The sequence below is a fragment of the Colius striatus genome, chromosome 26 (assembly GCF_028858725.1).
Source record: "Colius striatus isolate bColStr4 chromosome 26, bColStr4.1.hap1, whole genome shotgun sequence".
Taxonomy (NCBI): domain Eukaryota; kingdom Metazoa; phylum Chordata; class Aves; order Coliiformes; family Coliidae; genus Colius; species Colius striatus.
In genome coordinates this window covers 3,604,078-3,624,059 of record NC_084784.1, presented here as the reverse complement: position 1 = coordinate 3,624,059, position 19,982 = coordinate 3,604,078, and the positions used below count along the sequence as shown (strand labels likewise).

The window sequence follows — 19,982 nt, the reverse complement described above, 5'->3', positions numbered from 1 at the left end:
GGTCCCGCGTGAGTGTGTGTGTGTGTCCCCACCCCGGCGCAGCGCGGTGAAGCCGGGGGCAGGGCCGGGGGCGACCTTTTCAAAGCTGCTTCCGCAACTCGTCAAAAAGCTGCAAAAAGGAAAAAAAAGGTTTAAGGTAAAAAAGAAAAAAAAAACAAAAAAAAACCCCACAAAAAAAGAGATTTACGAAAAAAAGAGAAAAAAACCCAACAAAAACCCAAGCAAACGACACAAAAAAAGCGCAAAGGAAAGGACAAAGCGACGGCAAAAGGAAAGGACAAACGGAGCGGGGCCGGGCCGGGGGGCGCGGACAACCCCGCGGGGAAACCCACGCACGGGACGCTGTTTGAAATAAAGCGCGTGAGAAGCCGCCGAGTCGCTGCCTGGGGTCCCGGGGCGGGCGGGGGGCGTCCCGGCGCGAGGGAAAGGTCACCCCGCGGTCACGCGTCACGTGGCTTTTTCGCGCGCGCCTCTGGTCACGTGGGCGGTGCTGGCGGAAGCGGCGCCGCGCGCCGGGCGGAAGTGCGACGGTGGCGGCGGGACGGAGCTCGGGGGCCATGGAGGTGCGGGACGGGACGGGACGGGACGGGGCGGGACGGGACGGGACGGGGCGGGGAAGCGGCACCGGGACGGGAGCGCGGCTGGGGAGCGCGGCCCGGCCCGACACGTGTCTGTCCGCAGGAGCCCGGCCCCGGCCCCGGCCCCGGTCCGGCCGTAGAGAGCCAGGCGGAGCCGAACCCCCCGGGGCTGGAAGGTGACAGCGGCGGCGGCCGTGGGGGGCTGGGGGTGAGGGGCGGCCCAGGGTTGGGGGTCCTGAGGTCTGCGGGGGCTTTGAACCGCCCTGCCCTGGCGTGCCAGGGCTCCCGCGGTTTGGGGGGTACTGGAGACCTGGGTTGGGGGGGTCACAGGGGAGTCCGTAGCCTGGGAGACGGGGCTTGGGGTGATACGGGGTTTGGGCTGTCCCGGACCCCCGAGGCGGGAGGTGTCGGGGTTTGGGCTGTCCCGGAGCCCCGGGGAGGGTGGTGTCGGGGTTTGAGGTGTCCCAGGGCGGGAGGTGCTGGGGTTTGGGCTGTCTCCTCACGCTGCCCACCCGCAGGGAAGCCCCATCGTGGTGCCTACACCGCCTTCATGAAGTCCCACCGCTGTTACGACCTGATCCCCACCAGCTCCAAGCTGGTTGTGTTTGACACATCCCTGCAGGTGAGCAGGGGCAGGTTTGGGCTTGGTGGCTGCAGGGCAGCGACTGGGCTGAAGCCTGGGGGCTTTGCTGGGACCAGCAGGTGGGTTTGAGGCTGGGGGATGACCTCAGGGCTGCCCCCTCCCTCATAAATGTCCTGCAAACCAGGGTGGAGGGATTTGAGCTGCCAGGGGAGATCCCTGCTGCCCCAGGGGGTTCCCCACTGCTCTGAGGGATTCCCCACTGCTCTGGGGGGTTCCCCACTGGCCTAGGGGGCTCCCCACCTGCCCTGTCCTCCCCTGACCCCCCGGTGTCCCCGGCTGCAGGTGAAGAAGGCGTTCTTTGCTCTGGTCACCAATGGTGTGCGGGCAGCCCCGCTCTGGGACAGCAAGAAGCAAAGCTTCGTGGGTGAGCCAGAGGGATGGGGGGTCCTGGGGAGGGGGGACGGGGCTGCTGGGACCCCCTTCACTCTGTCCATACCCCCAGGCATGCTGACCATCACCGACTTCATCAACATCCTGCACCGCTACTACAAGTCGCCCATGGTAAGGACGGGGTGACTGTGGGGAGCTCAGCCCTGGGGAGTCCCAGGCTCTGCCCCCTCCCCATCCCACACACGGCCACAACTGACCCCAGTTTCTCTCCTTGTGCTCAGGTGCAGATTTATGAGCTGGAGGAGCACAAAATAGAGACATGGAGAGGTGAGAGAGATCACTGCTGGCTGCCTTCTGCCTCCCAGACCCCTCTGGGGAGCCCAAAGCCCCCCAGAGCCCCCCGACTCCACTCTCCTCAGCATCTCTTCTCCCCACAGAGGTTTACCTACAGGACTCCTTCAAGCCCCTGGTCTGCATCTCCCCCAACGCCAGGTACTCCCAGGCTTCCAGGAGGGTGGCAGCAGCTCAGGCTGCAGGGTGGGGGTCTGAGCAAGCCCCCCCTTCAATCCCTCCCCTCCCCCTTTCTGCCCCGCAGCCTCTTTGACGCCGTCTCCTCCCTGATCCGGAACAAGATCCACCGCTTGCCCGTCATCGACCCCGACTCGGGGAACACCCTCTACATCCTGACCCACAAACGCATCCTCAAGTTCCTCAAGCTCTTTGTAAGTCCCGTCCCTGCTCCTCGGGGGCCGCCCTGGGACGAGCTCGGGCCACACTGTGCCAGGTACCACCAGCTCCGGGGCACTGGGGGGCCCCCAGGGTGCTGCACGGACCCTCCCCACCCCGGGGGTCCCCCGCACCCAGCGCTCTCTGCTTTCACTCGTAGGACCACGGCCCAAGGACCCCCGCGAGCCGGGGGTGGCCACAGCCAGGCCGAGCCGGCGTCAGCACTGTCCCCCTCCCCGTCCCCTGCAGATAGCAGAGGTCCCAAAGCCAGAGTTCATGGGCAAGACGCTGGAGGAGCTGCGGATCGGCACCTACAGCAACATCGCCGTGGTGCGCACCAGCACCCCCATCTACGTGGCTCTGGGCATCTTCGTGCAGCACCGTGTCTCGGCTCTGCCCGTTGTCGATGACTCGGGTGAGGAGGGGGCTCTGGGGGGTGAGGAGGGGGCTTTGGTGTGGAGCACAGGACTGGCCCCAAACTGCCCCCTCTGCAGGGGCACTCACAGCCCTTTCCCTTCCTTCCCAGGGCGGGTGGTCGATATCTACTCCAAATTCGACGTTATCGTGAGTACTGAGGGAGGTGGGGAGGGGCCAAAGGCTGGGCTGTCGGGGTTGGGGGTCCCGTGGGGCTCGGCCGTTCCCCCAGCGCCTCTCCCTGCCGCAGAACTTGGCAGCTGAGAAGACCTACAACAACCTGGACGTGACGGTGACGCGGGCGCTGCAGCACCGCTCCCACTACTTCGAGGGCGTCCTCAAGTGTTACAAGAACGAGACGCTGGAAACCATCATCAACCGCCTGGTAGAGGCCGAGGTAACGGTGCCCTGGGGCCGGGTGGGAGGGGGCTGGGAGTCCCTGCACCGGCCTCAGACCCCTCCCTGAACGCCCACCCCCAGGTTCACCGGCTGGTGGTGGTGGACGAGAGCGACGTGGTCAAAGGCATCATCTCTCTCTCGGACATCCTGCAGGCCCTGGTCCTCCCGCAGGGTCCCTGAGGCAGGGGGGATTCAGCTCCTCCTGATGTCCCCCCTCCTCTCCCACCACGCCATGTCCCCCCGGGCTGGGGATGATGCCTGGGTTGGGGACCCCACTCACCAGCAGCATCCAGCAATAACCCCCTGCCCTGGGGCAGCCCCAGCAGCTTCCTGGCTCTCCCCCCGTGCCCTGAAGCCAGGCTGGGGGTCCTGGGGCTGCCCCCAACCCCCTCCCTGGAGGGACTGGGCCGGTGCCACTCCCTGTGCAGCCCCTTGTCACCCCTCACTTCCCCTACATGAAGTTTCACTGAGTTTGGTTTTAGTCGCCTTTCTCTCAGCTCCATCTGGCCTGGGACTGTTCCCCTTCACTCTCCCCGGGCCCGGCAGCCCACCCCGGGCCCTGCACACCCCCTCTCCCAGGCCCTGCACTCCCCACGGTGTCTGCAGCCCCACTACTTCGTGTTTGGAGAAGAACCACGAATAAACACAGACCTGACACGAACCAGAGCTTTCCCTGGGACACAGCAGGGGCACAAGCAGCCAGTGCTGAGCGATAGGGGGTTGCCCAGGGTGGGGGGGTCAGCTCCCCCAGCCAGAACGGGATGAGGGGAATCTGCTGAGCTCGCCCAGACCTGAAATCCCAGTTTGTTCCGCCTGTGGCTTTTGTCAAAGGGCGGGATTGGGGCTGGGACGGGGCTGGGGCCATGGGGACCCCCCCCAGCGGCGGCTGTGGTGAGTGGGGGTGCTGGGGGGGGTTGGGGTCCCCTGGGCGTGCCGGGGGGGTCGATGGGTGCCCAGGTTCACAGCCGGTGCTGCTCAGGGGAGGCGCCAGGCCTGTCCATGCTGAGCGTGGCACATTCCCGGCCAGGGGGGAGGCCCAGGCCAGGCCCCCGCCGCCAGCACCAGCTCCCGCCGGCACCGGGGTCCGGCACAGGCACCGGCGCTGCGCCGCCAGGTGAGAGCTGGGGCGAGCAGCCGTGGGGCTGGGGGGAGGCCCGAGGGGGGGCCCGATGCTGCACCAGGGGCTGGTGCCGTTGCCATGCCGCCGCCGGAGGGTTGCTAAGCTCCGCTCGGAGCCCGCGTGGGCTGCGGCGCTCGGTGCCAAACCCGGCATCGCCTCGCGTTGTCGCAGGGGGGGAAGGGACCTGGGGGGGGGCGGCACCCCCGGGACGGCCGGTGGGGTTCCCGCGGTGTGCCGGGCTCTGGGGCTGCCCCACCAGGCCACCGGCCACGGGGAGGGCGCGGGGGTCCCGGGGGGCACACGTGTGGCGGTGGCCACGTGCGGGTGGGCGCGAGGCTCGGGCGGACCGGGCGGCTCCCCCCCCCCTCCACCCACCCCCCGGGGCCATGCTGGGGGGTCCCGAGCGGGGTGGGGGGCACCTGCGGATCTGTGAACGGACCAAGCTGCTGCTGGTGGAGATCGACACGGTGGCGTGTTGCAGCCCTGGCACCGGCATGGCCGCGGGGTGCCGGCCCGCGCCCCCCTGGACCTACCGCCGCATCGCCGGGGAGTACGCGTGAGTGGGGACGGGATGGAGGGGGGAGGTGTGTCCCACACCCTGGCCCCTACCCGGGCGGCCCCCCACCTCTGCCCTCACGCCCCTCACACCCCCCTCTCTGTCTTACAGGTACCTGGAGAAGCGCTTCGTGGCAGAGCTGACCCCCCCCTGGCCCCCGGAGCCCCCTGCTCCCCCACGACACCTCCAGGACTTTGTCTCCCCAACCCCCCCAAGCCGTGACACTCGGCCTCGGGCTCCCCCCCCCCGCAGCCCCCCAGGACAGTCCGAGGGGACGGGGGACAGCAGACCCTGGGGCCGGCACCCACCGTGCGTCCCGCGTCCCCCGCTGCCAGGGGCCAGGCTGGGGCCCCCCAGCTACGAGGCTCACATGCAGCGCGTGCAGGCGACCCACCCCCGCCGCGGCGAGCCCCCCCCCTACATCTCTCCCCCTGCCTACGACGCTCCCCACCGCACGTTGCAGCTCCGGCCCCCACGGGGCCCGCGCAGCCCCCGGCCAGCACCCCGGGCCCGAGGGGCAGCGCCGGGGGGCTGGAGCCACACGCTGCCGCGGGCGGCCGCCGAGGCGCGGCACCGGCGGCCCCGCGTGCTGCCGCCGTCCCCGGGGAAGCCCGGCACCCCGCGGCACAGCCAGACGCTGCCCCGGGCGGCGGGGGGCCGGGAGAGGGTCGTGGGGCGCGCCAGGGGCCGGCGAGGGTCGGGGGGCCACGTCCTGATCGATGCCACCCGCGTGGTGGTCCGCGCGCAGTACGTCCCCCCCCCGCAGCGGCAGCAGGTCCGCTACGCCGGGGGGTCCCCGGGACCCGCGACCCCTCCGGGCAGCCCCCCCCGCAGCCTCCGGGGCTGCCACCCCCCCGGCGCCGCCCTCGCCCCCGCCGCCCGTCCCCCGGCAGCCCCCGCAGCCCCCGGCACAGCCCCAGTGTGCGCGGGGGTCCCCGCGGCCGTCCCCCGGCGCGGCGCCCGGCGCTGTACGCGCAGGCGCTGCGAGAGGCCGTGTCCCGCATCCGGCGGCACACGGCGCCCGACTCGGACTCGGAGGCGGAGGGGGCCGCGGGGGGGGCGCGGGGGGCAGCGCTGCCGGGACGGCCGCGGCTACAGCAGCAGCAGCAGCAGCCTGGAGAGCGCCGGAGCCCCCCCGGGCGCCGCCAGCGCTCCCCGCGCCTGAGGGCGGGGTGTGGCCGGAGGGGCGGGGCCGGGCGGGGCCGGGGCGCCGCCCGAAGTCAGACCCCAATAAAGGCTGCGGGACCCCCATGTGCCGCCTCTGCCCGCTCCGTGTGCCGACCCCCGACGGAGCTCATCGCCATCCCCAGGCACGCCCCCCCCCTCCATCTCCCACCCCAGCGAGGACCCAAACATGCGCCCCCCATCCCCGTGGTGCTGGGGTCAGCTGGAGGCTCAGGGCACCTCAACGCGTCACAGCGCGGGTGGGACGCACCAGCTCCCCCCCGGCACTTCACCCCTGGGTCCTCCGTAATGTGTAGGTGAGTGCAGCAGCCCTGGCCCTCGGCCACCAGCCCCACGTCACGGCTTTGGGGGGGGACCCCGGGGTGAGTCACAGGAGGGGGATCATCCCCCGTGACGGCCGCCACCTCTTAGTCACGCTGCGGGGGGGGGGGACACGGGGGGAGGATCCCCGCGGGCAGAGGAAACCGCACAAATAACACGTCCAATTTGCACGTTATTTAAAACCGGCTCCTCCCCCGCCCCCCTGCACCAGCCTGTCATTATCCCGCTGACACCAGCACGGAGGTCACGGCGAGGGGCAGCCAGCGCAGCGGGGGACACGGCGCCCACGGGGGCTGCTCGTGGGGCAGCCCCGTGGCCACGTCACCCCCCTGGCCCCCAGCCTGGCGCGTGGCCTCAGGTGCTCGGCACAGCACCGCAGCAGGCCTGGCACAGCTCCCTCAGGGCCTGACATGGCTTGATATGGCCTGGCACAGCGTAGTATGGTCTGGCACAGCATGGTGTGGTCTGGCGCAGCATAATATGGTCTAGCATGACATGGTATGGCCTAGTACAGCATGGTATGGCCTAGTACAGTATAGTATGGTCTGGCACAGCATGGTATGGCATTATATGACTTAGTATGGCCTGGCATGACATGGTATGGTCTGGTACGGCACAGCATGGCATGGCACAGCACAGCTCAGTGCTGCCTGGCATGTCTTGATATAACCTGGCACAACTTGGCATGGCCTGGCTCATGTTGGCACAGCCCAGCAGTGCCTGGAACTCCCCATGGGGAGCTCAGCACAGTGCAGCACAGCCTGGCACGGCTGGTATCAGCTCGTTGTGGCTTGGCACTGCCTGGCACAGCTCAGCACAGCCTGGCACAGTTGGTATCAGCTCAATGTGGCTTGGCACTGTCTGGCGCAGCTCAGAGTGGCTCAGCGCAGCCCGGCACGGCTGGTATCAGATCCGTGTGACCTAGCACAGCTCGGCACGCCTGGCCCAGGCTGTCCCGGCGGCAGGGGAAGTGGCGCAGCCCTTTCCGGGAGCTCAGCTCCTGCCCCAACCCCTTCCCCGCTCGGCCGGGAGAACCACCCGTCGATTCAGGCCGCGCTGGTGCCGACGCCGCCCCCCGGGACTCCCTCCGGCCCCTCAAACCCGCCGCAGCGGGTCCTGCAGGGTCCTGCTCGGTACCGGTGTCCTCTCGCCCGGGACACGGTCCCTCCCGTGGCCGCCAGATGGCGCCACGCAGCCGGTGACCGACCGGACCAGGGGGCACCGGAGGGCACCTGGGGGCACCGGGGGTCCTGCCCCGGGCACGGCGGGGATGCTCTGGGCAGGGACCCAGCATTGCCCCGGCCCCGCCACGTCTCAACCAGGACCCGGGGACGCGTGTGCCAGTGTCCTCAGCGAGCTGTGACCCACGGGTGTCACCGGTGCTGCCGGTGTCCCCGGAGAGGTGTGACCACACGTGTGCCGGTGCCACTCCCAGAGCCACGGCCGTGTGCCAGCCGGTGCCAGCGGTGCTCCAAAGAGCTGTGACCCCACCGTGCAGCTGTCACCGGCCACACCACGGGCCGTGTGTGCCTGTCCCTGCCGAGCTCCTGCACGCCCGTGGCGCCACCAGCCACACCAGAGCCACGCGCTGCCGTGCCATGCCACGTCCCACCGTGCCATCCGCGTCCTCGCACCACGGTGGCCGCCCAATCCTGGCCACCTCCCCACGGTGCCGGCCTCGGTGGCAGCTCTCCCAGGCCACGGAGGAGCCGGTGGGAAGGGGGGGTGCGGTGAATGCGGCATTGTTGCGCGGGGTTGGAGTCACAGATAATTACCTCAATTAGTTACAATGGCAGAGTAATAAATACAGGCTTAGCGGCTCCTTCCCCACTGCGGCTTCTCAGATTAATCCATCCCGGGCGAGCGGAGCTGAAAGGAGTGATGGACAATTCATTAAACCCGCCGAATGCCGCACAAGGCACCCGTGAAGGACGGCGTTAGCCCCCGGCGGCTCCGGCTTTGTCCCTAATTGTTCGTCTCGGGCATTGGTCACCTATCGAGGAGTGGGTGACGGCGACGGTCCCCCCGGGGCTGGCATGCCCGGGGATTAGAGGCCAGCCCTGCCACGGTTGCTGGGCGCCTTGGCCCCGCGCCGGAGGAATGTGGCGGATGGGGAGGGGGGAGGCGGCCGGACAAGTCGGGCGCTGGCGGGACGTGGGTCTGAGCCGACCGGAGGTGAGGGGAGCCGGGATGGGGCTGTGCCACTGCCCACGGCCAACGGGGCATAGGATGGGGACGGTCTCACTGGTGGGCCGCCAGCTAGCCCCTGCGGCTGGGCACTGCTCTGTCCCTCCGTCCTGCACCCCTGGGCATTGTCCCATCCCTCTGGCCCACACCTCTGGCCGTGGCTCTGTCCCTCTGGGCATGCCTCTGTCTGTCTGTCCTGAACCCCTGGGCACTGTCCTAGTCTTCTGTCCTGTGCTTCTGCGTGCCATCCCGTCCTTCTGTCCTGAAACTTTGAGCACTATCCCATCCCCCTGTCCTGCACCTTTGGGTATGTCTCTGTCTGTCTGTCCTGCACCTCTGGGCACTGTCCCGTCCTTCTGTCTCACACCTCCGGGCATCGCTCTGTGCCCCTGTCCTATCTCTCTGGGCATGGATCCGTCTTTCTGTCTCATACCTCTGGACACTGTCCCGTTCCTCTACCCCTCATCCCCGGGCAGAGCCCCCCGCCATGTCCCAGCGCTGCCAGGGCCGGGCTGGTGGCCACCATCCAGCTGTTACCGGCTTCCCAGATGTGACGGGGCTGGCGCGGGGCGGTCCCGCCCTGTCGCGGTCCCTGCGCCGGCCCCGCCGCTGCGACAGCGGCTATTTCCAGCTCCCGGGCGTATTTATACAAGGTCTGCAGTCGGGCGCCCACCCCACGCCCGGGGTGCCCCTGCCCACCCGGGGGTCGCGGCTGCCCGAGGTGCCCGGCGGTCACCGGCGCGCAGGAAAAGCTGAGTAACAGAGGTGACTTATAAGAATGTCATTATCTATATTCCTGACTCGCTACCGCAGGAAAACAGACTATTTTCATGCCCTGTGCTGTGCAGAATTTAGCAGGCAGATAACCTCGGGAGATGCTCTCGGGGTTATTTCGGGCTCTGTTCCTTTCCAGTCATTTTTTTCTCGCATTTCTCTATTTTATTTCCCCACAAGAGGCTGTTTTTACCTTGGCACGGACAGCGGGGGCCCCCAGGGTTTTTTTTTCCCCCCCTCCTCCTCTCTGGGTCTAAACATCAACTTTTCCACTATCGGCTCCGGGGGTTATTTTGGGCAGTGGCAGCGTCATCCCGCAGCCTTTGATGCGGCGGATCCCCAGGGGCCCTGCGGGGTTCCCGGCCCCGGCCATGGGGCAGCCCGGGCTGTGGGGACCCTCGCTGTGGGTGGGCACTGATGAGGGGGATCTCTGGGCAGGGACAGCTCCCTACCTGCTCCCAGTGGCTCGTTGTCACCACGTCCCTGGTGCCAGATGTGGAGACAGGGGTTAGAGCCCATCGCTTCACCCTGTGCCATCCCCAGGGTGTGGAGTGATGCGGCAGTAGCTGCATGTGGGCCCCACATCTGCCCTGGGCAGGGGGAATTCCTGTGCCAGGGCGTCCCTACTGCCATGGGATCCTGTCCCAGAGGGATGTCCTTCCCAGTGAATGCCCATCCTGGGGCTCTGCCCACGCTGGTGGGATGCTTATCCCAGAGGAAAACCCATCCCAGGGGGATGCCCACCCTGGAAGGATGCGTGTGACAGGGGGATGCCCGTCCCAGGGGGATGGATGCCTGTCCTGGAGGAATGACCTCCCCCCAGGATGCCCATCCTAGGGGTACACCCACTCCAGCAGAGCACCTGCCAGCCCTAGAGCAGCTCTCTACCTTCGCCAAAGCCTTTCTCTGGCTGCAACCAGACCCCACACATGGGTATGGGGCTGCATGTGGGGCCAGTGGCCAGTCTTGGCCCCCCTGGCCCCAGCCCCAGTAACCTCTGTGCCCTCCCTAGCCCCCCTCCTCCCCCGGAGCCGAGGGGAGCCGTCAGCCCTGGCCGGGAGCAGTGATGGACGATGTTCATTCCCTGTCTGCCGTCGGGTACCTCCCGTGGCCGCTCCCATCGCCCGGCCCTGGCGGCACCAGCCTGGCCACCCCGGCAAATTCCAGCACCAGGGATGCCGCAGCCCAGGTGCCATGGTGATGGGCGCCCCAGCCATGGGGATGGATGCCCTGGGAGCAACAGCAAGGGCAGCTGGGCTGGAGACGGGCATGGCGGGGGAAAGAAGGGGATCTATGAAGAGGGGTTGATGGAGGCAAGGGCAAGAGGCAAGGAGCAGAAGGATGGACAGACAGACATGGCTGGAGGGGCTGATGAACACGGAATGGGGAGGTGAGTGGATGGAGGGGTGATGGACAGAGTGGATGGACGTGTCCTCCTGCAACAGCTCTGCGGTTTGGGGGACACTGTTCCCCCAGCACAACTCACCCCCTTCCTCCTCTGAAACCCAGAAACAAACTGGGGCAGGACTGATAAAAATATATCCTTTATTCTTCTCTAAAGGCTATCAGTGAAACCTGTAACAAAGCATCATTATTATTAATTATTATTTATTATTATCTTCAATTATTAAAAAAAACAGGGCCTGGGATCAGCAAAGCCCAAGGAGGGGGGAGGGGGCGGCCTCAAACGGCCCACAATAAATATCTTATTTACAGTGAGAAGGGGACCCCGTGGAGCCAGAGCCAAGGGGTGACCAGGAAGATGCGTGGCACCGAGCCCACCCTGGCTGGCTGCTGGGGCGGCCGCTCTGCCCAGGATGAGATATGAGGGGAGTCCCCGTGGGCGCCTTCAATGCAACCGGGGCACCCCGTCATGGGGGGTGGCACAGACCCCCTCTGGGGGCTGGGCAGGGTGGTCCTGGGGCTGGGAGGGAGGTGGTGCTCACAGGCACTCGTGCAGCACCTGCGTGTTGGTGCAGTTCAGGCAGCTGACGTGGCAGCACCAGTGGAAGGTGCAGTTGCAGCGCTCGGTGACGCGCTGGGTGCGCGTGCGGTACCCGCGCCCGCAGCACAGCAGCTCGCACCCATCCAGCCCCGGCGAGGAGCTGTTGCAGAAGCGCCCGGCCGTGCCCGCCGTCCCCATCTTCCCGCTGTAGGTGCAGAAATTGGGCGACTTCTCGAAGTAGACGAGGTCGTGGGGTGAAGGGGGTTTGTGGGCCGGGTTCTCGGGCTCCAGGTGGTGCAGCTCCACGCGTGACGCCCGGTTGCTGCCCTTGTTGCCGTAGATGACGCGGGAGGCGCCATCGAAACGGTCCTTGAGGACGTCGCCCACGGCGCGGAAGGTGGGCAGCCGCATCCAGCACGTGCGCACGGTGCAGGAGCCCGACATGCCGTGGCACTTGCACTCCTGGCGCATCTCTGAGAAGACGGTCTGCGAGGGGGGAGACGTGGGGTGCCGTGAGCAGCCTGAGACCCCCTCTCCCACCGCTGGGACCACTCACATGCCCACGGCATCACACTGCGCTCAGCCCACCCAAAGCCACGTGGGAAACACTTCTCTGAGGGCTCCCGGCCCACGCACTGCGAGGGCCTGAGGGGCTTGTTGGCTGTGCCCACCCCGTGTCCCACCCCCCCCGGTGCAGCCCCTCGTGCCCTCACCATGCGCCCAGCCTCGTTGTTGTGCAGGTTCATGAGGAAGCGCAGGTCACGGCCCTTCTCGCTGGAGTCCACAAACTCCCTCCCGAAGAGGCGTCCGAAGTCGATGTTGTCGCTGCAGCCCCCCCAGTGCCAGTCGGGCCCCCCGGGGCCACGGCGCCGGTAGTCACAGGTGCAGGACTCAATGGAACCCTCCGAGCAGGACCGGGCCACCGAGTGCGTCACGCCAGCGCTGGTTATGGCAAAGATGAACGCCGTCTCCCGGCAGCCTGCGGAGGGGAGCAGGGCCTCAGGGTGCCGCCGGGATGGGGAAGGGGCACCCACCTGCATCCCTCACCGCAGCCACAACGGGCTGCTGGTGAGCTGGGGGCTGGTGATGCCCTGAGGTGAACTGAGGGGTGCTTTGCCAAACATCCCGGCTTGGGGGTGCCACGGCGGGGATCCGGGGAGCCCCTCACCGCCTCGCACCACCCACGTGGCCTCACCCCTGTTGACGATCTTGCCGAAAATGTTGGGTCCCTGGGAGGTGGGGCAGTTCCAGCGGCGGTTGCGGAACTGCCACTTGCACTCCTTGATGGCGGTCTGGAGGCCGGCGCTGACGCTGTGCAGGATGCCGGGGTTCTGGCGGATCAGCTTGCGCTGCTTGCGGCTCAGCAGCTGCAGGCTCGGGTCCAGCACCAGCTGCACGTTCTTGGAGTCTGTCAGCAGGTTGGTGGACGAGGCCACGTTGATGATGCCCCTGTGGCACAGGCAGCAACGGTGATCACCAGGAAGAGGTCTCTGGTACCCTGCTCCTCATCTCAACACCCCCCCTCCAGCTCCCCCTGGGGGAGCCTCAGCCCTGCTCCTCTCTGCTGCCAGTGCATCCTCCTCCTCAAGCATCCCACCCGGGAGTCCCCGTGTCCCCTTCTCAGGTCGCACCTGTGTGCCCCATCCCCTCACACGGGGCAGCTGCAGCCGTGCCGGCGCCAGCCCTGCTCGCCCCCCAGCCCCGGTGCCGGTACGGGCGGACTCACCACCACCGTCCGCTGTTGTTGACGGCCAGCGTATTGGAGAGGGAGGAGAGGGCCAGAGCCCAGAGCGCCCGGAGCGCCAGCCCCAGCGCGGCGGCTCGCATGGCTCCGGCACCGGGAGGCCCCGGCAGAGTGCGCGGGCGAGCGGCCGCCCGGTATTTATGGTGCCGCGGAGCCCCCGGCCCGGCCGCTACATCCACGCGTGTTTCCGGACGCGCGGGGCGCGGGCAGGGCGGGCGGCTCCGAGGAGGGCGGCCGCCGGGGGACGCGGGGAGCGCCGGCCGGGCGGGTCGGCACCGGCACCGGGCTGCGGCAGCCGGTGCCCCGGGGCGCGGCGTCGGGAGTGCGGTGCCGGCCGCTCCCTGCCCCGTCCCCGGAGCGCGGCGTCGTGCGGTCCGTGCGCGGTGCCCGGTGCCGGTGCTCGGCGGTCCGTGGCGCGGTACCCGGTACTGTTTCTCGGTACCCGGCGGCTCCCCGGGGAGGCGGCGCGGCTGGACTCGGCTCGGCGCGGCGGGTGCGCAGCGCTCAGCACCCGGGAGCATCTTCCAGCCCCTTCCCTCTTATAGGGGCGGCGCGGAGGGTCCCCGTGGGCCGGTCCCGCCGAGCGGGGCCTCCCCGCGTCCTCGCCCTAACAATGGGGAGCGGCGGAGCCGCTGCACCTCTTATGGGGCGGCCGGAGCGGCGGCGCCGGGCCTGTCCGTCACGGCCCGGATTAGCCCGGCGGGTGGCTGCGCCCCGGCCCCGTGCCCAGAGCCCGACCAGTCGCGGGAGGGGGGCTCCGACTGCCGCCCCCCGCCCCCCGGCGCCCGGTCCCGCGCACACATTCTACCGACACCGTCCGGGGGGCGGCCGGCGCGTCCCGGGACAGACAGCTCCCGGCGCGAAGGAGGAGCAGATCCCGGAATAGCCCGGGACGGCCCGGGACAGCTCCGGGCTTACGGAAGGAGCGGGGGCCGGGGACAGCCCGGGATCTCCCGCAACAGCCCGGGGCACCCGGGGGAGTGGAGCAGCGGAGTCTCCCGGGACAGCTCGGACCGCACGGGAGGGGCAGAGACTCGGGACAGCCCGGGGCGCACAGACCACAGTCCCGGGGCAGCCCGGGGACACCGTCCCGAGACCCCTGAATTTTCGGGCGGGCAGGGGGTCGGAACGCACATCCCATCGGGGCGCGGGACCGTGGGGGGTTCGCCGATGCCAGTCCGGAGCCCCCGGACCTTTCTCCCGTCTCGACCGTCGCCAGTCCCGGTCCGTGCCCGGGACGCCCACGTCCTCTCAGTGCCTGGGACGGGACCGGACTGTCCCGGGCTGTCCCGGTGTCAGGATGGACCCGTCTGGAGGCGGACGGGGGCAGATGGCTGGTCCTGCACCCCGGGTCCCCCGTGAACGTTCCCATGGGTTCCCACGGTGTGTGCAACCCCCGTGGGTGCGACACGGCCCCGCGCCTGACCTGAGTCCGGCACCGAGTATCGGAAGAGAGAGGGATGGATGTGGGATAGAGGTCGTGGGCAGGGGGGTGCCCGGGTTGGGGGGTTGGGCCTGGGTGCCCTGGGTGCAGGGAGGCGCGGCGCTGGTGCTGGCACGCACGTCCCGGTGCGGACGAGGGTCTGTCCCCGCTTGTCCCCTGCCCGGGGAGGGGGCGGGTGTGAACTCTCCGGTGCGAGGCCGGGCGGAACGGGGGAGCTGAGCTGAGCCCCGCGTTGTGACGGGGTGTGGGGGGAGTAATCCCCCCGCGGCGGTTTCCCCGGACCAGTCATGCGGGGCCGGATTAGCCCCGCTCGCCCGTCACGGCCCGGGGCCGCCGCTCACTTTTTCAATTCAAGGATGGACAAAGACCGGGGCCGGCGGCGGGGGGCTCGCACCGGGCACCCCCTCCCCCCTATCCCCATCTCCCGGCCCAGGAGGGGCCCAGGGCCGCCCCGGGGTCCGCTCCAGGATGGCGGCTCCAGCCTCCCCGTCCCCTCCCCGATTCCCGGCCGGGCCAGGCGGTGTCCGCGCCCTCAGGCCGCCGCCCCGTCGGGGCTCCCGGGGCTGAGGTCAGCGGCCGCGGGGAGGCCCCGGGGCGCGGCCGGGAGGGCCCTGCCCGGGGCTGTGCCACCACGGCTGGGCCCAAACATGACTCTCCTCCCCCCGCTCCATTTCTGGGCCCTCCCGTGGGTCCCTGCTCTGCTTGGACGCCCCTGGACCCCCTGCCCGCTCCGTCCCTCGCTCCTCCCGCTGACCCGACCCCCACCCTGGTGCCGCTGCTCCCCTCCCGTCCCCTCTGCTGCCCCCGCGCAGCCCGACGGCAGCCTCGGGGGTCAATTCTCGGGAACCCCCCGGACCCGGAGTGTCGTCGGGAGCCAGGCAGCGCGCAGCGGCTCCCGCAGTCGTCGGGGCGGCCGGTGCTGTCGGCGCTGCCGTCGCCTCCGGGGCGCCCGCCCTTACCTGCCCGGGGCGGGGGCGGGGGGGGGCTGCGCGTCCCGTCGCGTCCCGCCGCACTGAGCCGGGATGGACGGACGGACGGACAGCGGGACGGTTGGACGGGTCGAGAGATGGGTCAAGGGGGAGCCGGGGGTGCCGGTGAGAACCGGGACGCCCTCGGTACCGCCAGTACCGCACCGGGCCGGGGCGGAAGGGGCTCCCGTCTGGCCCGGGCAGCGCTGGGGCTCCTGTGCGTGGGGGCGAGACGCCCCCAGGACTCCCGCGCAGTTACTGGGGTCCCCTGTCCCCCCCGTACCTTCCCCCCCCCCTCCGTGAAGCACAGGACACCCCTCTCGCCGCGACCCTCCCCAGACGGGGCTCTGCCCCCCGGTTCTCATACCGGTGGGTGCATCGGGACCCCCCCACCCGCTCCCCTTCACCCCATCACGCCCCCGCCCCGCGCAGCGCCCCCCCACCCCCCCCACCCCCCGCACTGCTGCAGCCGCTGCCATGGAAACGTGTCTCGGCTCTCGCGAGCCCGGCAGCCCCCCGCCCGCTCCCCGCGCGCGCCCCCGGGCCCGGTGAGCGAACGGCGAGGGGGGGGGGGGCGGGAAGCGGGGGAGGGGGGAGGGGGGGGGCACCGGGCGCTCTCGCGAGATCGCAGCGATCGGGCCTCCGCTTCCGGCGGCGGGAGCGGTGCAGAGTCAGCTGCGGGCGGGGGGCGACACCGGCACCAGGTGCGGGGGGGGGTCGGTCCGCACTGGGGACCGCGCGTGGGCGGGTGCGGGGGGGGGAGGGGGCTGCATCGCGTCCGAGGGTCCGCGGCGCATTGGGGGGGGCGGGGGGGCGGCATCGCAGCGGGGAGGGGGGGTGATGCGGTGCCGGGGCGGGCGGGGGGGCGCGGGGGCGGGGGGCGATGCGGCGAGAGGGAGGGGGGCGGTGATTTGGGGGTGCGCTGCAATCCGAGGCGGGGGAGCCGCTGCGTTGGAGGGGCGCAGGGGAGGCGGTTGCCGGGAATTCGGGGGGCATCGCGCCGAGGGGCTGCGGGGGGGAGGCCTCGGGGGTAGGCGGCAGCGCACGGGAGGGAGGGGCGAGCAGTGGGACTTGAGGGGGTTGCATCGGGGAGGCTGCAGGGCTGTGGGGGACAGGAATGGGCTGGGAGGCGCGGGAGAGGGTGGCGAGGCAGGGGGGGTCTGACCGCCCCCCCCCGGGGAGGGCAGGGATCCGTGCCTCAGTTTCCCCCAGCGCAGAGCCCCAGCCTGTTCCCTTTGGGGTGCAATGCGGAGGGGGCACATCCCCACAACGCCCCCCACCCCATGCAGCCCTCGTGCAGCCCCTTCTCTGCACCCAACCCGGGGTCCCCAGGATATGGGGGGTCCTTGATCCCTGCAGCCCATCACCCCAAAACACGGGGATCCCCTCAGCCCTCCCCGCCCCGGCTCCCGGGGCCGCCCCCAGCCCCAGCGCCTGCCCCGTGCCCCCGCAGGATCCGGCCTCGCCTGCGGACGGGAGCCAGCGCCGCCGTCACCATGGGCAACATCTTCGGGAACCTGCTGAAGAGCCTGATCGGGAAGAAGGAGATGCGGATCCTGATGGTGGGGCTGGACGCCGCCGGGAAGACCACCATCCTCTACAAGCTGAAGCTGGGGGAGATCGTCACCACCATCCCCACCATAGGTGTGTGTGTGACGGGGGGAGGGTGAAGCGGGGGTGTGCAGGCACCACTCAGGGACCCCTCCCCATCAGGGCTCCTCAGGAGGGGGCTCGTGGCCCCGCGTGCCTCAGTTTCCCTCCGCTGTCGCTCCCCGCAGGGTTCAACGTGGAGACGGTGGAGTACAAGAACATCAGCTTCACCGTGTGGGACGTGGGTGGGCAGGACAAGATCCGGCCCCTCTGGCGGCATTACTTCCAAAACACCCAGGGTAGGTGTGTCCCCTCATCCCCAGGACGTGGTGCGGGGGGCACAGGGCTCACGGGGCTGGGGGGATGATGTGGGGATGGCCTCATCCTGCGCTCTCAGCAGCTCCCGCTCGCTGTCCCCAGGGCTGATCTTCGTGGTGGACAGCAACGACCGGGAGCGGGTGAACGAGGCGCGGGAGGAGCTGATGCGGATGCTGGCGGAGGACGAGCTGCGGGACGCTGTCCTCCTCGTCTTCGCCAACAAGCAGGTGGGTCTGGGGTGGGACACGGCCCCTGGGGGAGGGCTGGGACCATCCCCGGGGCCTCAGGGCTGGTGTCTGGGTGCCTGTGGCAGGGACGTGCCCATCCCTGAGGTGTCAGGGCTGGTATCTGGCAAACCCCGCAGCAGGACTGTGCCCTCGTGGCTCTGGTGTCGAGGACGGTGTCTGAGAGACCCCGTATGTGCCCATCCTTGTGGCACCGGGGGTTGTGCCCATCCCCGTGGCGTCAGGGCTGGGCTGTGACGCTACTTCCATCCCCGTGGTGGGTTCAGAGCCCATCCCCACGGTGTCAGGGCTGCCGTCAGCCCCCATGGTGGGATCAGAGCCCATCCCCGTAGCCTCGGGGCCGGTGCCTGACCCCGTCTGTGCCGTTAGGACCTGCCCAACGCCATGAACGCGGCGGAGATCACGGACAAGCTGGGGCTGCACTCCCTGCGCCACCGTAACTGGTACATCCAGGCCACCTGTGCCACCAGCGGTGACGGGCTCTACGAGGGGCTCGACTGGCTCGCCAACCAGCTCAAGAACAAGAAGTGAGCGGGTGGCCGCCGGCCCCCCCCCCGGGCCCCCCCCCCGGGGCCGTGCCAGGCCCCCCCCGGCCGCCCCGTCCCCGCCCCGGTTGGGTTTTTGCTTTCTTCTGGCACCGGTTGCTGTGGGGTTTTTCTTCGCCTTTCTTTTGGGGTCTCCTCGGTTCCCCTCGGGTCTCGTGTGTGCGTGCGTGGAAATACAGCTCGATATCACGGGGGTGGGGGCGGGGGCAGAGCCCCGGGGAGCGGAGCAGGGGCTGGGGAGGGGGGGCTATGCTGGGCCCCCCGGTCCCCGTGCATGTTCCCGCACCCCTCGCCTTCCTCTGGACCAAATGTGGGGGCAGCGGGGCCACAGGGGGCATTTGGGACCATACACACCTCCCCACCGCACCCCCCCAGCACCCTCTCCTGGCCCTGTGTGCCCCCCCCGGGGGTCCCACACGACCCTGGCCCCCTTCCTCCATGTAACTTCGAGGCAGGTCTCCTCCCCGCAGCCCCCACGAGGGAGCCATGGAACTGCTGGGACCCCGTGGTCCCACCAGCCGTGGCCTCCCCACCCCAGCCCTGGCTGCCTGGCCCCCAACCCTATGCCAGCATAGTGATTGTATGTCCCTGCCCCTCACGGACGGACGGACGGCCCTGTACTGTACCCCCCTCCCCCCCCAGCACCGTATTTATACCCCCGGTCTGTGCTTGGTGTGACGTGTCGCTGCGGCTCTGCCCCGTCCGGGGACGTGTGTACTCGCCCCCCACCCCACCCCACGCCTGAGACGGTGGGTGACCCCTGGCCCCCCCCTTGGATATTAAACATGTTTTATGTAGTGCTGCCCCACGGCTTCTTCTTCTGCAGCCACCCCCCCGACCCGGCGCAGGGGTCCCACGGAGGAGGACAATGATGGACAGCCCCAGGCTGGTTTTAATTAGAAAGAGCTTAGCGGGGTGAGGGGGGTGGCAAAGGGAAGCCTCACCCCCCCTTCCCAGGCTCATCTTTAGGGGAATATTGGATGAAATGGTAAATCCCATTAGCGCTAATCCCAGCCGGGGCGTGGGGACGGTGCCAACCCTGGGACAGGCGTGAGTGGGGCTCAACCCCCCGGTATCACCTCTCCCATGAGCCCCATTGGGAGCCAGTGCTGCTGCCCCCTTCCCTGTGCCCCCCACTGGGGTGGTGGCCGGGGGTGGGGGCTGTTGGCCCCCAGGACACCCCTGTGCTGGTGACTCCGAGCCGGAGCGTGGTGCCTGGATCCCTGTGTTGCTCCTGCCTGGGGGCTGTGAGCCGGAGTGACCGGGGTTCCCCGGTGGGCTGGGGGCCCTGGAGCCGGCCCCGGCACGTTCCCACCGGCCAGCCCGGCGGCTTTGTCTGGCGGGGGCCAGCCCGGCGCTGACCCGGTGGCCCTAATCCCATTAACGCCCCGGCCCCCAGCCGCCAGCCCAGCTTCCCCACCTCTCGGCAACCGGGGCTGGTATGTGGGTGTGCCAGTGGGGCCGGCGTGCCGATGCCGTCGTCCGGGAGCTGCGCCCGGGCTGTGCCGGCACAGCGATGGGGCTGCCACCACCATCAACGGGGCCACTGCTGCCTCAGCCCCCGTGTGCTCCTGTGCTCCCCCAAACCGGGGCTGCTCCTCGCCAGCCCCAGCCCTGGGCTCTCCCTCCTGCCCCACCATGACGAGGGGGCTTTGGGGTGGGTTCAGCTCCGCTCTCCAGCTTCTGGGAGGGGGGAGAAACAGCTTCCCTTATCCCACGTGGCCGGGGGGGCAGGGAGGGGTGTTGGGGAGCCAGGAGAAGGGCTGTTTTGCACCCGTTGGATGCTGGAGGAGAGTCCTGGCCCAAGGTGGGTACCAGGGAGGGGTCCTGGCCCCAGACGGGGACTGGGGAAGGGTCCTGGGCCCGGTGGGTGCCGGTTGCTCCAGGCTTTGCTGCCGCCTGCTGGTACCGAGTCGCGTCGGGGCAGGGACAGCGGCTGCTGCGCTCAGC

At 69.5% G+C, this 19,982-nt stretch overlaps 3 protein-coding genes across 5 annotated transcripts; 2 read left to right on the top strand and 1 right to left on the bottom strand.

The window, feature by feature from the left end:
- The first annotated feature begins 500 nt into the window (after window positions 1–500).
- PRKAG1 (protein kinase AMP-activated non-catalytic subunit gamma 1) lies at window positions 501–3,751 on the top strand. 3 transcript variants are annotated; one of them, XM_062015374.1, is made up of 12 exons: window positions 501–563; window positions 682–754; window positions 1,097–1,200; window positions 1,504–1,585; window positions 1,664–1,722; window positions 1,833–1,878; window positions 1,989–2,043; window positions 2,147–2,273; window positions 2,527–2,692; window positions 2,804–2,841; window positions 2,942–3,088; window positions 3,172–3,751. In XM_062015374.1, exons 1-12 carry the CDS (start codon window positions 558–560, stop codon window positions 3,268–3,270), a joined length of 1,002 nt encoding a protein of 333 aa, XP_061871358.1. In that variant the 5' UTR covers window positions 501–557; the 3' UTR covers window positions 3,271–3,751. The 3 variants fall into 3 exon arrangements, with proteins under 3 accessions (XP_061871358.1, XP_061871357.1, XP_061871359.1); XM_062015373.1 differs by having other exon boundaries at window positions 1,504–1,722; XM_062015375.1 differs by lacking the exon at window positions 682–754 and having other exon boundaries at window positions 1,504–1,722.
- Window positions 3,752–11,161: 7,410 nt separating this feature from the next.
- WNT1 (Wnt family member 1) lies at window positions 11,162–13,059 on the bottom strand. Its single transcript, XM_062015564.1, has 4 exons — window positions 12,905–13,059; window positions 12,374–12,627; window positions 11,892–12,157; window positions 11,162–11,664 (listed from the first exon to the last, which is right to left on the bottom strand). The coding sequence occupies exons 1-4, from the start codon at window positions 13,003–13,005 to the stop codon at window positions 11,176–11,178; spliced, it is 1,110 nt and encodes a 369-aa protein (XP_061871548.1). The 5' UTR covers window positions 13,006–13,059; the 3' UTR covers window positions 11,162–11,175.
- A 2,897-nt stretch (window positions 13,060–15,956) lies between these two features.
- On the top strand, window positions 15,957–18,829 carry ARF3 (ADP ribosylation factor 3). The gene is made up of 5 exons (XM_062015380.1): window positions 15,957–16,038; window positions 16,788–16,978; window positions 17,113–17,223; window positions 17,345–17,469; window positions 17,857–18,829. The coding sequence occupies exons 2-5, from the start codon at window positions 16,831–16,833 to the stop codon at window positions 18,016–18,018; spliced, it is 546 nt and encodes a 181-aa protein (XP_061871364.1). The 5' UTR covers window positions 15,957–16,038; window positions 16,788–16,830; the 3' UTR covers window positions 18,019–18,829.
- Window positions 18,830–19,982: the final 1,153 nt, after the last annotated feature.